The following is a 21,706-nucleotide window of genomic DNA, read 5'->3' as shown; positions in this document are numbered from 1 at the left end:
AGAAGATTAGAATTAGAATCCAACTTGCCTGTATTTTTTACAAGTTGCATTTACCAGCAGCTAATGGTCTGAGTGAAGTGGTCTGCTCAGACAATTACAGTTAAAAAAGTCATTTTGGAATCTTCAAATAGGTCAAACCACAAAGACTTCTTCTGCAAATTTTATAAAAAGCCACATCAAATCAAGACCATCTGCCTCCTACCTCCATTTTCTACATCAGTAAGGTCTTGAATTGTAAGAAGATAACAATCTAAATTTTTATACCTAAGCATACAGCAAGTGCCTCCCTCAGAATTAATCTTGTAGCACAGGAGTCTTTGATATTTTTTTAGATTTAGTTCAGCAACCAACCAGTGATCTCAAACATGTAACACAAAAACAAAGCTTGAAAAAACAGAAGCTGAATAAGGTCAAATTTTTGTTTGTTTGTTTTTTGAAACAAATTATTTACCTATTACACTAGATGTAGTTCCACCAGGACATCCTACTGTAGAAAGGCAAGGGCCATTATTTCCTGCACTTGAAACATAGATTATGTTGTGTTTCCACACTGCTTCATTAATTACTTCACAAATTCTCCTGATGTGAGAGAAAAAAAAAAAAAAGTCATTTAATCAACAATATTGCTTTCTTCCCACAGGCCAAAGCTCCTACTCTAGTAAAAATCTCTGTGACCAGTCATAGATCAAGGAATATTATGCAGCCTGCTTCCCACACTTAGCAGAGGCGGTTCCACTACAGAAGCTGACCGCAGAAAATATCTCCTGGTTTTAAAAAGGAGTAAAAGTTGTGTAGCCATATTAGGTCTTCAAAAAAAATCCCACAGATTAGGTTGTGTTCCAACTACAAAAATTCTTTATTCTAAAATATTCTTTGTATTATAAATCAATAGTACTTTTGATAGGTTTACTTAACTTTCGAAGAGAGTTAAAAATGTAAACTGCAACAATTTAATGTATAGTAGGCCTGGACAATTCATTCTTAATGATAGTTCATTTACACAAAGCTCAACAGACACAATTCCACTTCTGTAATATTAAAATACTCTATATAATAACCACAGTAGTACTCACCCAGAATTTGGCCAATGTGTTGCCTCTCCATAGCTATAGTTGACAAGATCGCATTTGTATTTTATTGCTTCTATCATCTGATAAAGTAAAAATAAAAACCAAAATACATACTGGTCATAGAATAAGTCACTTAAGGAATGGCAAAAAACATCTCCTTAAACTGATATGCTACAGATCTAATGAAAAAATATACATTTTTTTTTTACTTTATACAAGAAAATAATTTAATTTACTTCAATTATTTAATTGTTATTCAATTTTTTAAGTGGTATTTTCCCAGTGAACAAACAGAATAAAAAAACCCATTCCCTGAGGACTTATTTTTGCCATGTTTCAAACTATGAAGTAAGACATTAACCTAAGAGAAAACTGAAGACATCGTTAGTATTGTCTCAAATGTTTGTCCTCAATAACATCAAATTCTCCTTTCCTGTGCAGTTTGCTTAAATTCCAAAAAGTCACAAAAACATCTTTGTACACCTTCATGTTGCAATAGCAAGATATTCTATGGACGACAAATATAATTTCCTATTTTCAGTTCATTTGCTTGTGTAAAATTTTTCCCCCATCAACTCACTATAAGGAAAAGTTCTTGGGCCTTTCATTGTTAAAAAGGAATGATATTTTTCCTCGCCCTTAAGAAACAGAGTTAAAACAAACTCAGACACATGGGTAGGTATTGGTCTTTATTCTAGATTTATTTAAGTATTCTGCAGTTATCTATGTAACTATAAAAAAAATACACTCACAACACAGAATAAGGAACTTTAAGTCTTGTTTTGTAATAAAATACTAGTCTTAAGATATGTTTTAAAATATATTCTGGTTGGGTTTGTGTGGTTTTTTGGTTGGGTTATCTTTCTTTGTTTTGTATTTTTTGGGGGGTATTTGGTGGTTGTTTTTTTTTTTCTTGGAAATATTCTAGAACCATAAAAACATGGCCTATAAGCAAGCAGAGCAGAAAGTGTTCCACAACATTCTATAATTAAGTCACACTGCTGAGATTAATAATTTCTTCAGTGAAATACCCACAGCTCTTATTAGACCAGTGCCAGTTTCCATTGTACTTAGTCTCGTATCGCCAATCTTGATTGCAAGAATCTGAGCTCCAGGAGCCACGCCATTTCGTTCCGGTTCTTCTGGAAAGTATCCAGCTGCAATACTAGCCACGTGTGTTCCATGTGCTCCTGAGCAAATGAAAAGTTGTATCACTGTATGTTTAGTGAACTTCATTTATACCGATTTAATACACTACAGCTCAATTAATTTTCAGTTATTTAGCTATAAGTATATAAATCCAATCAGCAGCCAGTGACACAAGTGGTGTTCCCGCCTGCACTGGGGCCGGTTCTGTTTAATATCTTTACCAATGATCTGGATGAGGGGATCGAGTGCACCCTCAGTAAGTTTGCAGATGACACCAAGTTGGGTGGGACTGTTGACCTGCTTGAGGGTAGGAAGGCTCTACAGAGGGATCGGAACGTGCTGTATCAATGGGCCAAGGCCAATGGTATGAGGTTCAACAAGGCCAAGTGCCGGGTCCTGCACTTGGGTCACAACAACCTCATGCAGCGCTACAGCCTTGGGGAAGAGTGGCTGGAGAGCTGCCCCACGAAAAAGGACCTGGGGGTGTCAGTTGACAGCCAGCTGAATATGAGCCAGCAGTGTGCCCAGGTCCTCAAGAAGGCCAAGAGCATCCTGGCCGGGGTCTGGAACAGCGTGGTGAGTAGGACTTGGGAAGTGATCATCCCCCTGTACTCAAGCACTGGTGAGGCCCCACCTCGAGTGCTGTGTCCAGTTTTGGGCCCCTCACCGCAAAAAAAGACTTTGAGGTGCTGGAGCGGGTCCAGAGAAAGGCAACAAAGCTGTGAGGGGTCTGGAGAATAAGTCTTATGAGGAGTGATTGAGGGAGCTGGGGTTGTTTAGCCTGGAGAAAAGGAGGCTGAGGGGAGACCTCATCACCCTCTACAACTACCTGAAAGGAGGCTGTAGCAAGGTGGGAGTCTGTCTCCCAAGTAACAAGTGATAGAACAAAAGGAAACAGCCTCAAGTTGTACCAGGGGAGGTTTAGATTGGATATTAGAGAAAATTTCTTCACCGAAAGGGTTGTCAAGCATTGGAACAGGCTGCCCAGGGAAGTGGTTGAGTTGCCATCCCTGGAGGTATCTAAAAGATGTGTAGATGTGGTGCTGAGGGACATGGTTTAATAGTGGACTTGGCAGTGTTAGGTTAAGGGTAGGACTCGATCTTAAGGGTTTTTTCCAACCTAAATAATTCTATGATTCTATAAAACGAGCCAGTAAACAGCATCAATCTGCAAAATAAAACAGCTTTTTGAGGGGAGAAAGGAGGCAGCAGGCAGAGAGAAAGGAAGTATTAACTTAATTCCACTAACAAAAGTTACTTAAAACACTCAACACTTCCTATTCAAAGTTACAAAAATTATACCTGAGATGACTCAGATAGTGGAGATTAAGAAAAAAAAAGATAACTAAAACCGCACAGAAGTATAAAAGGAATCTCTCAAAAAAATTACCATCAATTTAGAAACCAGAATTGCTTCTGTAGTTCTACTGAGATGGGATAGTTTCATGAGAAATTAAGAGCATTTTTCAAATCAAATACCACCATAACCACTCGGGATGCTTCCAAAACAAAACATGATTATATAAAGAATATACAAATATGGGTTCAGAGTGGTTGGAGCTACAGCTATAGTGACACCTGCTATCACAAAAAAGTTTGGATAAACCAAAATAAAGATTAATACCCCTTCTGCTCTCGGGTGTCTTATTTAAGATTCTTAAATTACACAAGCACAAAGGACAGCAACTAAAAATCAAGAACTCTATATTTAAGAAACAAAAGAAAAAAGGTACTTTCAAAGAAGGTTCTCTCTATTTTAGGCTTTCAGATGCAGTACGTAAGTATACATGCTCTATGTATATATGCATATGAACACAAAGTTGACAAAGTTACAGACAAAAACGCAAGCAAATTTGGAAGTGAACTGTCATTATAGGTTTAATTCAGGAAATCTGAACACTGATCTTGCTTGCCGCAGTAATGAATGCTGTATTAAGACAGCTGTCTTGAGCCATCCCAAGTATCAGAATCAGGACCCAACAGAAATCGCAGCTTCTCATGATACCTACTCAGCAGCAAAATTTTCTTAAGATTACTTTCATTTACCTCCACTTGTCACAATGGAAAGAAGGTTTCCATCATCATATATATTCACAGAATAGTTCAACATCTCAGATGTTCCAAAAGATCCATATTCCTGAGCCTCTTTGTAGGTTCTTAGAACTGTACAGCTAGCTAAGTCACCACTCTCGCTTGTATCTATGCAGGCTCTGTTGACAAAAACAAAAAAAGGCCATTTTCCAGCTGCTGTAAACTTCTGGTTATCTCCCCTCCCCCAACAAAAAGTACCACAAAGACTTCAAGAAGCCTGGTTCTATGTTTATGGTATCTTACTTCTTTAAGTCAGTATTTTTAAATATGGTTGCTTACACTTAGATCCAGAAACTACAAAGATCTCTAAATAAACCGATTTTCAAATGCTACTAAATTCAAATAAATCTGTCTTTGAAAAGCAAGCATATGGAAATTCAGGCAATTTCTCCACAGAAGAAATTTTACTAGAGCTAGCTGGTACACAAATATTTGAAGTCTTACCCACTGTTTTGTACTATGCACATTATCAGTCAAGAGAAGTGCCATAATACATCCTGAAGTTTGTGCAAAGACTTCTGGTTTTGGTTTTCTGGCATTTGTTTGTTTTCTGGGCTTTTTTTTGTCGTGTGTTCCCCCCCCAGTCACCAATGGATACTCAAAACAACTTTACTCTGCCTCAGAGGAATATCCCACAATTGTACACTTTATATCACGCTGTCTTTAATAAGACTTCATTCTACCCCATCTTCATTTGGGATCAGAACTATGTCATGAAACTTAAGTGACACAACAGGATTATTTTAAAGCAAATCATATTTAAGACCTCTATTAAAGAGGGTAGATTTAAAAGTTAACACAGTCTTTAATGCAAGCTGTTGGTTTATGTGTAGAACAAGACCTTTCAGGCAAGTTTAGACGTTTACCTCCAGGTCTCACCGTCATTCCATACTAGACAATCATATACTGGGCCAGGATCACTATATTTTTTCTCAAATGAATTCAATAGTTCCACTTGATTTTGAAGTTCTTCCTTTATTAGCTTATTTACCTAATAAGGCAAGAAAAATACAGTCAGAATATTTCTCAAATTATTACAAGATAGGTAATCCTATATTCCTTTCTGATGCTACACATTTGTTCCGTTATTTCATCAAGAATGTAAGACTACCCTAGGAGTCACAAACATCTAGAAGTTCAATGGCCTTCAACATCGCACTGTTTATTTTTGGTCGATTATGTATAACTATTTAAAGTTTCTTTAATTGTAATATTTAAAGCCCTAATTGTTTTTACAGATTGTTAAATGATATAGAAGTGACCTGAGGCATTTCTGATACTTCACTGAAATAGTACCTAGTTAACAAAAGAAAGGATATGTTTAGAAAATTCCAACTTTGAACACAGCAAGGATGACAGCCTCAAAAAGAACATACTAAATTAAAAATAAAATTTACTAAAAATATGCTACAAAGCATTTGAAGTAAGACCATTTTCATATATTTAACAAGTTCAGAAAGTTAACAACACTAAGCAAGTCGAACAACTATCCATATACAGACTTTTTAAGTTAATCAGAAGATACACTGGTAAGTTACCTGCCAAAACAATCACAAGTATCTTTCCTGCACTGACATAAAAAAATATCTTAATCCTTTCATCCAGTAACAAACTATTGCAAACAACAAGTTTACAAATTTATTTAGACTTACACAAACCTGGGAGGGAGAGCTGTGAGCAGCATCAAATTCTTCTTGTTTTCTACAGGCCTCTGCTAAAGCCAGTCTGTGAACAGGATCCCAGAGCTTTTCCTTGCGTTCTTTCTGTAAAATAAAACCAGGTTCCACAAAATACTGACAAATACATCTGTCAAAGTATGAAGACTACCAAAATAATTTTAAAATTCTGAATTGAAACACAATGGCTAAAAAAAGTTCAATACAATACTATAAATAAACATCAATTGCTATACACAAAAAAGACACAGGTATCAGTAATTTCTAGACTTTTTGCCTCAATGGACCTCAATTGTGAGGAGGACATTTGGGCCACCTCCTGTTGTTCTGAAAACTCACAGAAGAAATGGATCATGTCAAAACTAAACAAAAATCAGTGAGAGAATAGCTCTGCAGTGCTGGCCAGCAGCCTACATGTGTTAACAAGTCACATACTGTAGTCTCCTAGAAAAACTGAAGACTCAGAACAGTGAAATATGACCATATACCATAAGCAAAAAGTAATTCCTTACCTGAATCCTCTCCTTAAGAGCTTTAGGATAGATATCATAACCATTTTTTATGCCAATGTGATATTTGCCTGAAGGATTTACCCAGTTCGCTGGAATCTACAGAAAAATACATTAGAAATAGGTTAACTAATGGTGTTAAAAAAAAATAAATAAATCAACACTGTATAAGAGAGCTTAGCAGAACAGACATGCAAATATTGCCAATTTATTTCTGTGTCTCCACAACACAACATGGCAATTTCGATCCAGTTCTGAAGGAATCAGTATCACTTCGTGTGACACTGACACTTAATGTCTAAGTATCAGTTGCCCTGATACTCTACTTTTAAAACATACAACCCCAGCAGTGACTTTATTGGGTGGGGGTCAATGGAAATAATAGCACTATAAATGAAAAGAAGCACCGTAGCACAAAGGGGTATTAAGGTTAGAGACCATGACAAACATCTGAACGCCTAATTTCATATCTTGCTGCAGTTTAGATTCTCAGTATATCAGATTCACTATTCCTAGTAACAACAGCAAAAGAGAGCAACGGATTCACCTTTACAAGCATATGCCATGCAAAATTCAGAAGAAAGCTTTGATGAAAGATTTGATGTCCCCATATCACCTCATCAATCTAACCAGCCAAGCAAGAACACGACAGTAACATCAGGATTCTGTGTAGCTGAGACCTCTTCTAGATCTTATTGTATCCTTTCTGAAAACGCTACACCACTTCTGTTCTATTCATAGTGAGAATGCAGTGAGTCTACAACTAAGTCCTCACAGATTTTTCAGTCTCTACAACTATTTACCACGAGCTTAACATGATTCCTCTTGTAGTTTATACAAATGCGGAAAATACTAGCACTTTTGAAGACAGAACCATGCCTGATATTTTTAAAGCATCTTAGCATGTTTTCTTCAGCCAGCTTCCAAAGCTATACCAAATACTGATTTGCACAAAGAGTAATTAAATGATTATCAAGCCCCCAACAAAACTCTGTACACACCCCCATTCAGCTATAGAGAATATTCAGTATAAAGACATATGAAGAGTAAAAGAAATGTCAAGCCATCTGTATGAAGATGAGCAAATGTAGTATTAGCTTTGGATAAAACCTAGTTAAAAGGAATTCAGCTCTGCAGAAATCAAAATAGGTGCTAAATTTGTTGTTAAACAAGAAAGAAAAAGATGCCCAGTGGTGTTTCTGCACCACCAAATACTCACCTTTAAAGTTCTTCCAGAAAGACCGGTAATTTCCCCATCTTTAGGTTCTACAATGGTACATGTAGTTACATCACCACTGCCTGTTGTATCAATTATATCAATTATCTTGGGTTTCCCATCAGTTGTAATCTGAAAACACGAGCACGGAAAAATCAAAAATGTAGTTGGTTACCCTTCAGCATACAAACCAGGAAATTTTTCATTTTTATTAATGAAAATATCAACTAATTTTTTTAAGCACCCAACCTTTAACCGAAAGTCATAAAACACACCTGAAATCAGTCAATTTTTCAATGAACTAAGAGCAACATGTCCATCTCTCTGTTTTATAGAAATTCACTAACTCATTTCTAAAAAGGATTTAGAAAAGAAACAAGTAAACACAATGTATCAATAAAGCACAGGAGCCTCAATTTAAAACCAAGCCTGAATTGGCAAATCCATTTGCAAAAACTACCACTTGTATTCAAATGATATGCTACATTGCTTCCATCCCACCACTCTGGCCAAATTTTACAGTAATGAGTGCCCAACTCTCACAAAATGAAAGGTGCTGAAGTACATGCACTCACAAGCTTCAGTCGCTTAACTGAGCTTAAACTTAAAAGGAATACAAGTTATCATCACCTTATTTTTCCTGTTTCAAGGGTTCTGCTTCGTGTTTTAACCAATCTGAAGGGCTAGGAGTTATGGCTATATAAACCTAATACTGTATAAGGAGTATTTTTACCAGGAGGAGGAGAAAAAGAGCTGACTAGCTAAGAAGAGTTTACAAGCATAAATTTAAAGCCTCCTCAAATTAAATTAAAACTAGCCCTGATGGACTTTACAAGTAGCTGCAGGCAACTACACAACATCAAAAAAGAAACCACTAACCTACCTAAAGTTCCTTTCACCTAGAAGAACCTTCCACACAATCACTGAGACTATGATTAAGATTTTTTTTAACATTTAGCAAAAACATTCAATGTTACCTTCTTGTAATAACATGCTTCATCTAGTAGGTATTGTATGAGTTTATACAGCAAATAAACTATACTCCATATACAGTAGTATTTGCTTGAAGGGCAATATGAATTCAGAGGGCAGGAGCACCTCTCCTATGAGGACAGGCTGAGAGAGTTGGGGCTGTTCAGCCTGGAAAAGAAAAGGCTCCCAGGAGACCTTATTGCAGTCTTCTAGTGCTTAAAGGGGGCTTATGAGAAAGATGGGGACAGAATTTTTAACAGGGCCTGTAGTGATAGGAGAAGGGGTAGTAGTTTTATACTAAAAGAAGACAGATTCAGGCTAGATATAAGGAAGAATTTTTTTTACAATGAGGGTGGTGAAACACCAGAACAGGTTGCCCAGGGAGGTGGCACATGCCTCATCCCTGGAAACATTCAAGGTCAGACTGGACGGGGCTCTGAGCAACCCGATCTAGCTGAAGATGTCCCTGCTCGTTGCAGGGAGGTTGCACTAGATGACCTTTAAAGGTCCCTTCCAACCCAAAACAATTTTATGGTTCTATGATTTGGCCACATGCATCTATTTTTACAGTTCTACATTAAAGACTGATCTTAAAAAAAGAAAAAAAGACATCAATAATCTTCCCAACATGTCCTATACACAAATGACACTGAAAGTGAAAAAAGCTTCTTGTTTGGAAAAGCAGCAACATTTGCTGTTTTCTACCATTTAAATATTTAGTATTGCTGCCTTTATTCTCTATCGATAATTTTGATGCTAGACACAACATATATGGCAGGTAGCTTTGCTCAAATCATACTCTGGAATTGTGAATTCAGCTGCTGGAAGTTAACAACATGATCAAGCTGTTTCATAAAAGTCACTCTGTTGCTGCCAAAAAGACAACAAGAGCCAAGCTTTCATCACACCTCAACAAATAAGGATAAAGAACTTCCACACTACAGAAGCCAACACTGTTACTCTGTTCATAGAAACTCATGTTCAGTTAAGAAAATTGTTAAAGCATGCTAACCTGGTAAAACATCTACACAACAGTTACACTCTAGTGAAAGTTTACTTGGGAAACACAGTGTGTAGGTACTCAAACCATATAATTTTCTAGCGTTTGTAATTAATGCCTTCAAATGCCAGTCTCCACTCACAGAAAAGTCAAGAGCTGCTCCAATAATAAAGCAACTGCAAGCCAAACTTGAGATTATCAGAATCGGACATTTTTCAATACGCCCCTAATCAAAGTGAATTATCCAGTGATCAAAGCACAAGAAGACAAGAATGAAAATGTAATCCACGGCGACTCGTTTGAAGTAGACAAGTCATACTGCAACAGGTGGCCAGAACACAGATTTATGTGGCAGCAAGCTTGGGTAGTTTTAAAAGTTGTTTCCTAGCCAGGAAGACAATGTGCAACTCCTACACTACATAGTTCTTTGCCACCTAGCCAAATAGCAGGTCCACACACACACGTAAATTTGCACAATAAGAATCAACAAATCGGAGCCTTTCAGCCAGACATAAGAAACTCAGAGTTTCAGGTGCAAAGGTCCAAGGTTCAGTTCCTAACGGCAGGGATCCAGACAGGTTCACGGTCACTCAGTGCAAGTAACTGATATGGCTTCTTCTGCTGACATGAACTGTTGCTTGGCATACTGCCCACCGGTAGCAATGCTACAGTGAAATTTAAGAGTTCAACTGGGTTTTCCTTTTCAAGTCTTGTAATTCTGAGGAAAAAATAATAATAATAAAATAATCAAGTGAACTTCATAAATTTTTGTGTGAACAGATAAATCCTGAAGTAATGATTTTTTTTAAAGACAGAAGGTATGTTTTAGTACCTTTCCCATTAAAATTCAGAAAAATTAAGAACTTTTATACAATTAAAAATATTTTATAGTGTATTTATAACAAAATCCCCAATCCTACCCTTAATATCATGGTTTGCCTACAACCATTTGAAAAAATAAATAGTCTACTAGTTTATAACTGAAAATTATTTTGTTGTTTATACATTTTAGTTTGAAAAACATTTTCATGTTAGCTCTGACTTTTTAAAAACAAATAATCTAGTAAATTGAGCACATTAAAAATAATCTATCTGCATAATCCTGGCATCTGATCAGTATAATAGAAGCAGAAGGGCACCAGTATCTTGAATCCCAAATTAAAAGTCAAAGCCAGACACACTTGAGCATGTTTTTGCCCGATCATACAATGTTACTGATTCCAACTGACACCTATTGCGGCAAGAAGAGATGAACAAGTTCTTCAGCACTTCGGTCACGGGACAGCTGATTACCATCACAAATAAAATATTATTTTCTTTTAAACTCAGTGCTGAAAAGCAAGTCAAACCAAACTAGCTGCTACTGCTAAAAGGTCATCTCATAAAAGTACCAGCTAATTTTAGAAAATAATAATTCCAACAGACACCTCTCAAAATAAGCAAAATTGCAAGAAGCAGATGAGCTGACTTACCTATCGTGAAACGCAACAAGAAGTGACAACAGCAACAAGGCAGGGTGGGGCTGAACAAAGACTATACATACACAACCACAACGCTCCATTAAACACACTTTATCTGTCCACCTAAAATTTCACCAGTCACTGTGCCTTAATGAGGAATTACAAGCCATAACTCAGCAGATAACAGGAAACAGATTCTACCAAGAGGCCTGAGAGGGGGAAAAACTAGCATGAAAGAAGCAGACAAACTGAACTTTACAGTTGACATCAACAGGTCAAGTGTAAAGCAATGGCAAAGAAGGTGTAAAGAGTACCCTCGAGGGCATTGGCTACAAAATATTCAGAAAATGAAAGTAAGTGCAAGTTAGATTAACATTTTGTGTGGCAAAGCAAATCAACCAACAGAAAAATGAAATCAATGTAAGAAGGTTTATTAAGCCCTGTAACTATTCTCTCTATAGCAGCAAATGTCCAGGGAAGACTATAAACATAATGGTACTTCCTTGTTATACTCTGTCCTCAAATCCTTTTTGTCCCTCAGCAAGTGGTCATATGCCATACTTTTATGGTATCAGTGTTTATAAACCCAAGTATAACATCAACAAGCAAAGGAACTCTACCCAGGAATGAGACACTAAGGAGCAGCAAAACATGAACTGTTTTGTTTTGACTAAAACCCCCACAACGTTCAAAACAGGGTAGCTCACCTTGGCCTGTAATTATTCTTGATGTTAACGCGAACTCAAAGTTCTAATACCCACTAACCTTGTTACACTTAATGCCTTCTCTTCCTTCTAAGCAACTGACTCAGTTCTCACAGTTCTAACACCATGCCAGGTCAAGAACTGACAATAAGACTGACAGTAAAAAAGAAAGCACAGCAGAGAAGACAGGGACATTAAAAAAAAAAAAAGTGTCCCAAGTTTAGAAACTACTTACTGCCGTACAGCCATGCTGTCTCGCTGTCTGTGCCCAGGACAGTCTTAATTCGTGGAGGCAAAATGTAAATGGTCCAATACTACACAGAGTAAGGACATCCTCTTGCTGAAAAAACACTTATAAAGCTATTTTACAGACTGTGTGCTGCCTACGTCTCCTTTATAACTCCCCGCATCCCGCGCAATAAGCCTCCCCATTCTGTAGTTTAGCAAGTAGCCCAAGTCAGGCATATTAAGTGGACAGTGTGGAAAGAGCACAGAGCTTCTTTACGTGTTTCTCTAACAAACTTGCTCTCACCCACTGGAAGATGAATTCCACGCACAACCCCCACCAGAGTTCTCTACAAATCTTTTACTTCACTACCTGAAATTTTATCCTCCACATAGAGAAAACAGGTTGAAGAAAATTGGTATAGTCAACAGTGAGATCATGAGGGTTCATAAATATCCCTTATTAGCCCTTATGAGCCCTAGGTTACCCATCTCAAAACAAAAACATCCCTCAACTGCCCATAAACTCATGCCTTTTTTTTTTTTTTGACCACTCCTCATTTATAGTCTCTAGAGATGTAGGGTTTTTGTTTTCATATGTGAAACTTCAGAGCTGTTGAGGGATATTCATTGTTTAGCATAAATAAGTAAGGTTTAATTACAATAAATTACTAGTATTACAATACGATGTGATTTACGCTGTTTGCTTAGCTTTACTTAGCATGACCAGCTAGCTTTGCTGAAGCCTTTATGGTATGAGAGAGTTATTCTTCTTAGTAACTGGTACTGTGCTGTGTTTAGTCTTTTAGTACAGGAAAGTGTTTTAGTATCACACTGATGTTTTGATAGTGTTTCTCCCAAGTCCGAGCCTCTTCAGTTCTCCACGTTCTGCCAGCAAGTGCAGGTGAACAAGGAGTGTAAACCAGAAGATAAGGACGCTCTAACCCTCAGCTGAAACTGTAAATCAGCACGATAAGAGCCTGCCTGCTTGGGCACAGAAAAAGAACCCAATAAAATGTCAGAAGACCCCAGATTAAAAATCACCATTGCACTAAAAGACATGTGGACAACGCGTGAAGAGCACGTGAGGGGCGGGTGTATAGATCACAAGGGTATAATTGCCCAGGGATTTCTTTGTTCAGGATCCCTGTCTTCGGAAGCACCCAGCCCGGGCTGTTCTTGGTGCTGTACCTTTCAATTAAATTAATTATTCTATAAAAACCAACACCTGAGACTCTGCTGTAGAAAACCTAGGGTCAAGCCTGAAGGAAGAAGCACGCCTGAAAGTGTGTGTGTGTGTGTGTGTGTGCGCGCGCCACCATGAATGATGTGTGAAAGCTTTGGCAGCAGCTCCTCCTTTAACAGAACTACGCACATCCCATTTATATTCACATCTTCCTGTCTTTTACCACTTTCTGGTCTGCCCATGGTATTATCTTATTTGCTTTTTGGCTAGCTTTCTTTAAGCTTCCCAATCACTATTCTACTTACCCACAACTTTTTGCAAAAATCACCAGTTTCATTCCATCTTTAATCAATCAAAGTTACAGCTATCCAGTCCCTCGTTCCACCTACCTGTCCTCTTCACTCATGCTTTCACTTACCTGAACCCCATCAGGGGTCATTTCAGAACACCAAATTAAAGATCTGCCAGGGTTAGATCTCTGAACTAGGTCGCTTAGGAGTAAAATCTATGACCATACCAAAGAAAGGGCAGAAACCAACACAGTCCCCGCTTAGTTAAAAATATAAAGGATGCAGTATCCAAGAAAGTTGCATACAACTCTGAATCATTTCTCAAGGCTTCCTTTGCTACATCTCAGAGAAAACATGTTGACAAGAAATTGGAAGGAGCAGTGACACAAAAGGCCTCATACAAACTTACGTGACAAAGAATGTTAAGAGACAAGAGTTAAAAGAAATAAGTGCTGAGAAATGCCAGAATTAAAATCACATACACAGAAATCCACAAAACTGAGATCAAGACCATAATGGCAATCACTACACAATCTGAGCTACAAGACGAGCAGACCCAAAAAAAAGCTGGCAGAGCAAAATTTGATACAGATTGTTATTGCAACACAACTCAAGAAAAAAAAACCAACCACAATGAGGAAGAGAGGTATGCAAATTTTGCCAGAAATATACTTTTCATGTAAAAGACCTAAGCGGCTGCTCGTAGCCTCTAGCTACCGACTGCTGAAGTAACGCTAAGGTTGAACAAAAACACAAAGTATTCTTTTATAACGTGTTCTACGTGAAAGAAGGCAGCCAGAGAGATTTAAGTATACCATAAAACCTCTATAAATGGTTTAAAAGGCGGATCCTCACGCCAGCACCCGGGGTGAGGGGTGCAGAGCCCCCGGCCACGGGGCTCCCCCGGCCACGGGGCTCCCCCGGCCACGGGGCTCCCCCGGCCACGGGGCTCCCCCGGCCACGGGGCTCCCCCGCTCTCCCGCACCACGGCCCACGCGAAGGGACGCTTAGCAGGAACTGCAAGCAAACAACAAGTCCCCGGGACAGGGTTCCCTTCAGGGGCCTCCCCTGCTCCCGCCGACGCCCCGGGCCGCCCGGGGGCCGACGCCCCGGGCCGCCCGGGGGCCATAGCCGCTCCCGGACGAAAGCCCCGGCCCCACACTCGTCCCCGTTCCCTCCCTGGGGAACGCAGCCGCCGCCCGCCACAACGCCACGGGGGCAGCCCGGCAGGGCCCGGGTGCTCCCCCCGCCGCTCCCTGAGGGCCCGCCCGCCGCTGAGGGCTTCCCGCCGCCGTGACTCAGGGCCGCCGCCGCCCGTTACCTGCATGCCCGGCGCTCCCGGGTCCACGCCGGTGTCCAGCACGGCCAGCAGCACCCCCCGCCCATCGAAGTCGGGGAAACGGGCGAGGAAGGCGGCGGCGCCAGTCTCCTTCTTGGGCAGGAGGCCGTGGAAGGGGAACGGCTCTTCGGCGGCGGCCGCCATGGCGGGAGGGGCGGGGGGACACGGGGACGGGGCCGCGCGAGACCAGAGCGCGGCCGGCAGCGGGGGAGGGAGGGGAGAGGGACAGAATGGGCGTAGCCAAGAGAAGGCGCACGCGCCGTACCACTGCACCAACCCGCCGGGCGAAACCGACCAATTACGGGCGGAGCTGGCGGGGCCCGCGGGGGAGGCAGCCAATGGGAGGCGCGACGTGCTGCACGCGCTGGGCCGGCCGGGGAGGCCGCGGGAGCAGGCGGCCACGTACGGCGGCGGCGGGGGAGTAGCCTGGCAGGCGCGGGCGGCCCCGGCCCGGGGCACCTTCGGGACCCGCTTCCCGGCGGGCGAGACCGTTGCGGCCTGCTCGGGCGTGTCGGTGCCGCCTCAGGGCCGCTGCTCGGCCGCGGCCTGCGGCGGTGGCGGCGGGTAGCCTCCCCTCCCCTCCGGCACCGCTGAGGGGACCTGCCAGTGCTGCAGCGCGGGCGGGGGCGCGAAATCCCCCGAATCGGAAACAGAACCGATGTGGAAACATTTACTCTGATTATTATTTTTTTTTTTTTTTTTTTGCTTATTCATTGCTGGGAACAGGCTGCCCAGGGAAGTGGTTGAGTCACCATCCCTGGCGGTATTTAAAAGACGTGTAGACATAAAGCTTAGACATATGGTTTAGTGATGGTTTTTGTCAGAGTTAGTTTGATGGTTGGACTAGATGATCTGAAAGGTCCCTTCCAACCTAGGCGATTCTGTGATAAAAACACGGTACGTGGTTGCACTACCTGCAGGACCGCTGCATCTCCCTTACTATAGGTTGACATGGCTTTTGTGATGCGTTGCACGGCAGCTTGATGCCTGCGCAGCTGTTGAGCAAAGAGAAGGAACTATAAAGGCTACCTAAAGGCCGTGATGAGCTCCAAAGAAATTTTTTTTGGTGAAGTAGTTAAGGGAAAATCTCAGCTTTGAAGAGGGGTTTTAAGTTAGTTTCTAGTTTCAAAGTTAATTTCTAGCCTTCATGGTCACATATAAACTTGCGAAGAAAGCTGAACTATTGACTATCTGAAGCCAAATACACAGAGAACTTTTAAAATGTGCCTTATTTGTTGAGTCTGATGTGTGGCTTTTTAGCCATTTTAACCGGCAGTAAGGGTACAAGCTGTCTAGTTACTTGGGTATCACTTTGCTTTATTCAGGCAAGTTTCTGTTCTGTTTTGCCCCACACATTGGGGCAAAAAAAGTGAAACTTATCTGGATACATTAACAGGGATTTTGGCTTTTGAGAATTTTTTCTGTTTGTGTAATTTTTTTATTTCATGAGTCTGATGATACTGTTACTGAATGTTTGTCACACATTAATCTTCATTGAACTAAATCTGGCATTTGTTGTTTCTTAGCAAAAATGTGGGGGCGGGGTTGCTAGCAAATAGTGGTACATTATGCATTTTCCGGGCTACCATTGGTGATGTCTTACAGCTCATCGGTGGCTTTAGAGATCTACATAATTGTTATGCAAGTAAAGTACTAAAATAAACCTGAAGAGCACTGCCTTAAAAATATGTATTATAAAGGAAAAAAAAGTCAAAGCTGTACCATATGTACTTACTGTGTAACTCAATCTGCTTCCGTCTTTGGCTTTCAATCATAAGTCAAAATTTTACATTTTGTTGACTAGATACCATGTGCTTGACTTTCTTAGAATACTGCTGGTGTCTGTCAGGCATATTCAGATTTTTTAGAATTACATAAAACCTTGACTATATGACATCAGGGGAGACAATTATTCTTACAAGGTGGTTATTCACTTGTTTAATACCTAATTCACTGCCTATCTGAGTTTAGTTTTCCTTCTGTGTATCTTTGCTAATGCATCTCAATGGGAGATGCTTGTATTTCTGGCAGCACATTCAGATCAACAGAATTGTAATATATCCTATTCCTAGTATATTTTGAGACATTAAACTACATCAAATTCTCAAAATGTTTCATATCCCATTCAATAAACAAGCTGTATGTTACAATTTGGAAACATTTATTACTAACCCTGAAAATTTCTGCTCTGTTCCCTTGGTCTTAGAGTTATACCACAAGCAACTCATCTAATTAGCAGGTACATCAATTGTATGGATATTTACAACTCAGTGATGTGCACTGCCAAGTAGCAGGGCAGGTTCTGCAGGAAAAATCAGGATTTGAGGAAGGTGTGCCAAACGTCTTTTAACAAACTTTAAAGCAATATTATGAGAGAAGAAAGAAAACTCAGTTACAGTCTTTAAAACATAACTGTATCGTATTAATTGTATAATTGCTGTAGTTGCGCAGGATCAAGGTTGTGCATCTGATTTTCAGAATTTTACATTTAATTCTGAGCTTCTCGGGTTTCTGATGTTTAGTTGGTTTAAAGATCTTGTTATAATAATTCTGCAATATATTTATTTTATAATGATAATATGCGTTATAATGATAACGATAATATCACTCAACACTCATTCCCCTTACTGTGTCTAAGTTTCTGGATAGTAATAAATAGAGCTTTATTTTGCTCTGCGTAATACTGTTGCTGTTCCACAAAAGTAAAGGCAAAAGTAGAGCTGCCATGTTGAAAACTCAAAAGAAGAGTTTGTCACAAAACTTCCTGCGACTATATGGTTTGTTCATTACAGTAATGATTGAGCCTCTCTCGGGACCTAAGTTTGTGCAGGGGTTCATCTGGGTTTGCTGTGTTAAATAGATTCACATCTCCGTATTAGGAACCTTTTCAGCCGTTTGTATCCAAATCTGGGGACTGAGCCACAGCGAACGTGCAAGCAACTGCTGCCGTGTCCCGGGGACTCTGCTTTTCAAAGGCACACGTGATTTGCAGATCCCTTTGAAAGCGGCAAAAACCGGGGCTCCTCATTTTGCTTAATGATCATTCCTCTACTGTGAGATACGCTTTAGGGCTGCCAACATCTAAATGTCTACAGGTGGCTGGATTTCCTTGGGCATGTGAAGCTCCGTCCGGATTCAGCTCAGAATATTTCCAATACGGATGTGCTTCTAGGTCTGCTTCTGAGAACTGGCAAACCTGCTTCAGTCTTGACAGCCCCGAGCAGTTCCCCTCCTCGCTCCCATGTTGGGCCTGTCAGGACACAGAGCCGAGCACACCATCCCCTTTGATTTCACGTGCTGCCCCAACACACTTCAGATAAGAGACTTGAGGAGATATTTGCTGCGTCTTCTGCCTGACGTTACACCCAGAAGTCTGATGCTGGGATTCAATTCTCTCTTCTGCCTGAGCTTGCATCTTCCTGCAAACTCAGTGCTGTAGCTGCTGCAGGGTTCTCTCCGAGTCAGGGTTTTCTGTTTTGCATGGAAGCATCCCAAAATGAACAGGAGACAACATGACCTAATGTCTTATTAATGCAAGCATTGACATGGGTGGAGAAGTACTGGGGCTTTCATTCTTTCTCTAATTAGCAGTGAATTATTCAATGCGAAGTATCAATTGGAGTTGAGCACAAGAACTCTTTAAATTTCAGTTGCAAGCGATTACCTTAGTCACCAGGTTACAGATTTCACCTACTCATGTCTTCTTTCAACCCTGCCTCAGTTACAACATGTTGAGAGGAGGAATGAGCCTACCAGCTAGATCGGGAGAGGAACTGTTTGACCAAATCACGTTATGCAAGGGAGGCGGTTCAGTGCTCCGAGTGAGTTCATTAATTACTGAGGTGTTCAGTAGAGACTCCTCCTCATTCCTGCTCTAGGAGAGAGGGTTAGCTTCAGGATTTAACTTCTAGGTTATAATGGGGATAGATGATCCTTGAATGAGGTGGAGGTTGAGATGTACCTAATTCCTGCCGTTGCCTTTTGTCTCCCTCCCCTTCACGCTGGCTCTCCTTATTCCCATGTAAATGTAAATCAACACGAGTCCTCCAGGAGGAACAGATTTACACTCCCAGCCTGACCCTTGGCCATTCACTCTCATTCTTCTGCTTCCCCAGTCACTTGTGCTGGTGTGGCTTCGTCATGGAGCAGATTAAGGAATAAATCTGGCTGAAAACTATCCCACGAAAGCAGTTGGGAGCATTTACCTGAGGCAGGTTCCTGTGCCACCTCTGTCATGCTATTGGTGGTGCAGAGTGGAGATGGCCCCTCACAGCACGGCACTCCCCAGTTAAAATAGACCATGGGACTATGGCGCTTCACGGGGAGCCCTGGCCACTGCATGCGGTCCCCAGCACACCCTGTCAGGGAAGCTGGATTTACAGGATTTGGATTTTGTTTACCAGGCCCTGTACTGAGACTTCCGCAAAGTGCCTGGGTAAGGTTTTTGGTGGATCTGTTTCATAAAGATTTTCAGAGAAGGTACAATCCTAATACTTTTTTCTTTTTATTAGTATGGAACAGTTCAGCTTGGGCAAAGGTATCAGATCTACACAGTGTGCACTTTGACGGTCTTTATTCATAGAGAGAAAAACATCCATCTTTTTATTTTGGTAACAAATCTTCCTTCCTGGACAATGTGTCCTCAGCTTTGTCTTCATGAAGTTGTTTTACCTGCTTGGGTCAGTTTGCCATGTTCATCCCTTGATAAATATAAAATAAGGAGATCATTGTATACACATAAAATGATGAGATCATTAGTCAACAATAGCTGTCTGTTACTCTCCAACATAATTGTATTTCAAAAATGCCTGTCGGAGTTAACAGAAGCTAGAATTAATGAATTCTTAGTGTTCTCTGTCACAGGCTCTTGAGGCCCAGCTGATGGTTTTAGGCTATATTGTCATTTACAAAATTGTTAAAAATTGTCTGAAATTATATCTGTATGAAGAGCTGTTCACATATTGCTTTAAACACTTTCTCAATAATACTGCTCAAAGAACCAATTATTCCTGAAAACTTAAGAAGGTAGGGTTCATTTAGCAAGACACTGGCCTCAGCAAAAAGCTGCAACTGAAGTTCAGTACCAGTTCAGTGTCAAACATTTAGTGGTCTTCTGTGGCAAAATTATTAGTAGGGTTTCTTTTAAAAAACATAATTCCTTGAGAATAGAAGCCCAAAGCCAAATGCCATACTCACATTTTATCTTCAATGTAACTAACAAATGTTTTCCAACTTTGCTTTTTTTTTTGGTATAAAAAGAAATAAAAAGAATTGCACCTTGTGACACCTAATGCTTACGATGAAAGAAGCTCAGAGGAGATGGGCAAGAATGATGAGCTCAGGGAAGGCTATAAGGAACGGCCACCAATTATTGTAAGGAAAGCTGAACTTGCCTCAGCACAAAGGGTGTTGAGGGTGACCTTTGTTTTCGATATCCAGCTGTACCAGTGGGGTTTTGAGTTGTGTAAACAGCCTTGCCTGAGATAATTAGGGGAGAGAAACAGCATGGGTGGAGAAGTGTGTAGGTGACTCAGCCAAACCTAGAAGTATAAAAGCTGAACAACCAAGAAAACGAACTTTGAAGAGAGCGACTGACTTGAGCTGGTTTCAATTCACATGTTCCTCCCTGGAGACTGGGATACCCAGTGTCGTAGCGGTGAGTGTACAGAAACTGGCAATGGCAATCAGGTTTGTACTGCGACCCAGCTGTGTATGCAATTGCTGTATTGCACTTGTGATTCTAGTAAATTGCTGTATCACTCTGCTAAATCAAAATCCTATGTAACATCAAATATCTACAAATAGGGAAATTTGGTATTAAACATGAAGCCCTCCTCGTGTGGAGTATCTCAAAGAACTTGCTTAGGGAGTCTTGGGCTCCGACACATCCCCACGTGTAAAAGCCTTGAGGGCCACCACAGGCACTCAACACAGCTGGCAGTTGACTCTATAGGAAGCATTCCTTCTCTGAATTCCTAATTCAGAATCACCCAAATCACTGGAGGTTGTGCTCCAATTGCGGAGTGACTTTCTAGAAACTTATCTTCCCTAAGAAAATTGGACATGCATTTTTTGCCCCATATGGGGAGGTGAGACAGACATTTAAGGGAATGAGAGAGTGTAATTCTGTCATTAACTTGCAGCTGAGGTTTGCAATGGTATAGCGTAGAATGATGAGGATACAGCAAATGTGGCCTCTGTGATCTGTTTTTTAGCTGGAGAGCATTCAAAACCAAGGCAGTATGTTCTGTTTAAGAACATGAATGAAAGTGAGACAGCCATGCCTTCATCAGCAGAGGACGTATGCGAGAAGGCCTGCGGGCTCTTCTTTAACTATGCTGCAGAAATGAGGAAAAAAATTGCTGAATATAAATATATACTTGCTATTTCTAGAGCTGAGTGTGCAGATTCATTTTTCAGGTTTTTCTAAAGGTAGAAACAGAATTGAGCCTTTTTGCTGGACTGGGCCTTGCATAACATGCAGAGATTTGTAATAGAAGTACAAAGATTAGTAGAATAAATTACGGATGGAAATGTATACATACAAAAGCACTGGAAGAAACAACACCAAGCAAAGGTTGAAGAACATCATATACTCATAACCAGAGACATGGTTAACGTCGGTCAAAGGGGTGAACACCAAGGAATGTGTTGTTTACAGCAAGACCAGAAGAGCTTTGACGGGGCCACAGCATGGTGACACTTAAGCAGAAGACTTGAACTCTGGTAACAGGAGGATGGCAGTAAGGTTGTCACCACAAAGATGCCCCAAATGAGGATACACAGACCATGGGTAGCAACATTCCCAAAAGTTTATGG

General features: G+C 40.6%; 1 protein-coding gene across 4 annotated transcripts in view; it reads right to left on the bottom strand.

Annotated features, from left to right (window-relative positions):
- Positions 1-15,095, bottom strand: part of TPP2 (tripeptidyl peptidase 2) — a 56,897-nt gene extending 41,802 nt beyond the window's left edge. The window contains exons 1-9 of one of the 4 annotated variants that reach the window (XM_054203034.1): positions 14,870-15,095; positions 7,715-7,843; positions 6,499-6,594; positions 5,963-6,073; positions 5,177-5,301; positions 4,266-4,429; positions 2,106-2,260; positions 1,074-1,150; positions 452-579 (exon numbers count right to left, since the gene is read on the bottom strand). In XM_054203034.1, the coding sequence (XP_054059009.1) occupies positions 452-579; positions 1,074-1,150; positions 2,106-2,260; positions 4,266-4,429; positions 5,177-5,301; positions 5,963-6,073; positions 6,499-6,594; positions 7,715-7,843; positions 14,870-15,031 (1,147 nt within the window). In that variant the 5' untranslated portion in view covers positions 15,032-15,095. The remainder of the gene's footprint in view (positions 1-451; positions 580-1,073; positions 1,151-2,105; positions 2,261-4,265; positions 4,430-5,176; positions 5,302-5,962; positions 6,074-6,498; positions 6,595-7,714; positions 7,844-14,869) is intronic. The other 3 variants (XM_054203049.1, XM_054203041.1, XM_054203059.1) reach the window with 3 other exon arrangements.
- Between the last annotated feature and the right edge of the window lie 6,611 nt (positions 15,096-21,706).

This window comes from Rissa tridactyla, chromosome 1 (assembly GCF_028500815.1).
Source record: "Rissa tridactyla isolate bRisTri1 chromosome 1, bRisTri1.patW.cur.20221130, whole genome shotgun sequence".
Lineage (NCBI taxonomy): Eukaryota > Metazoa > Chordata > Aves > Charadriiformes > Laridae > Rissa > Rissa tridactyla.
The sequence above is the reverse complement of the archived record's forward strand: the minus strand, read 5'-3'. Positions and strand labels throughout refer to the sequence as shown.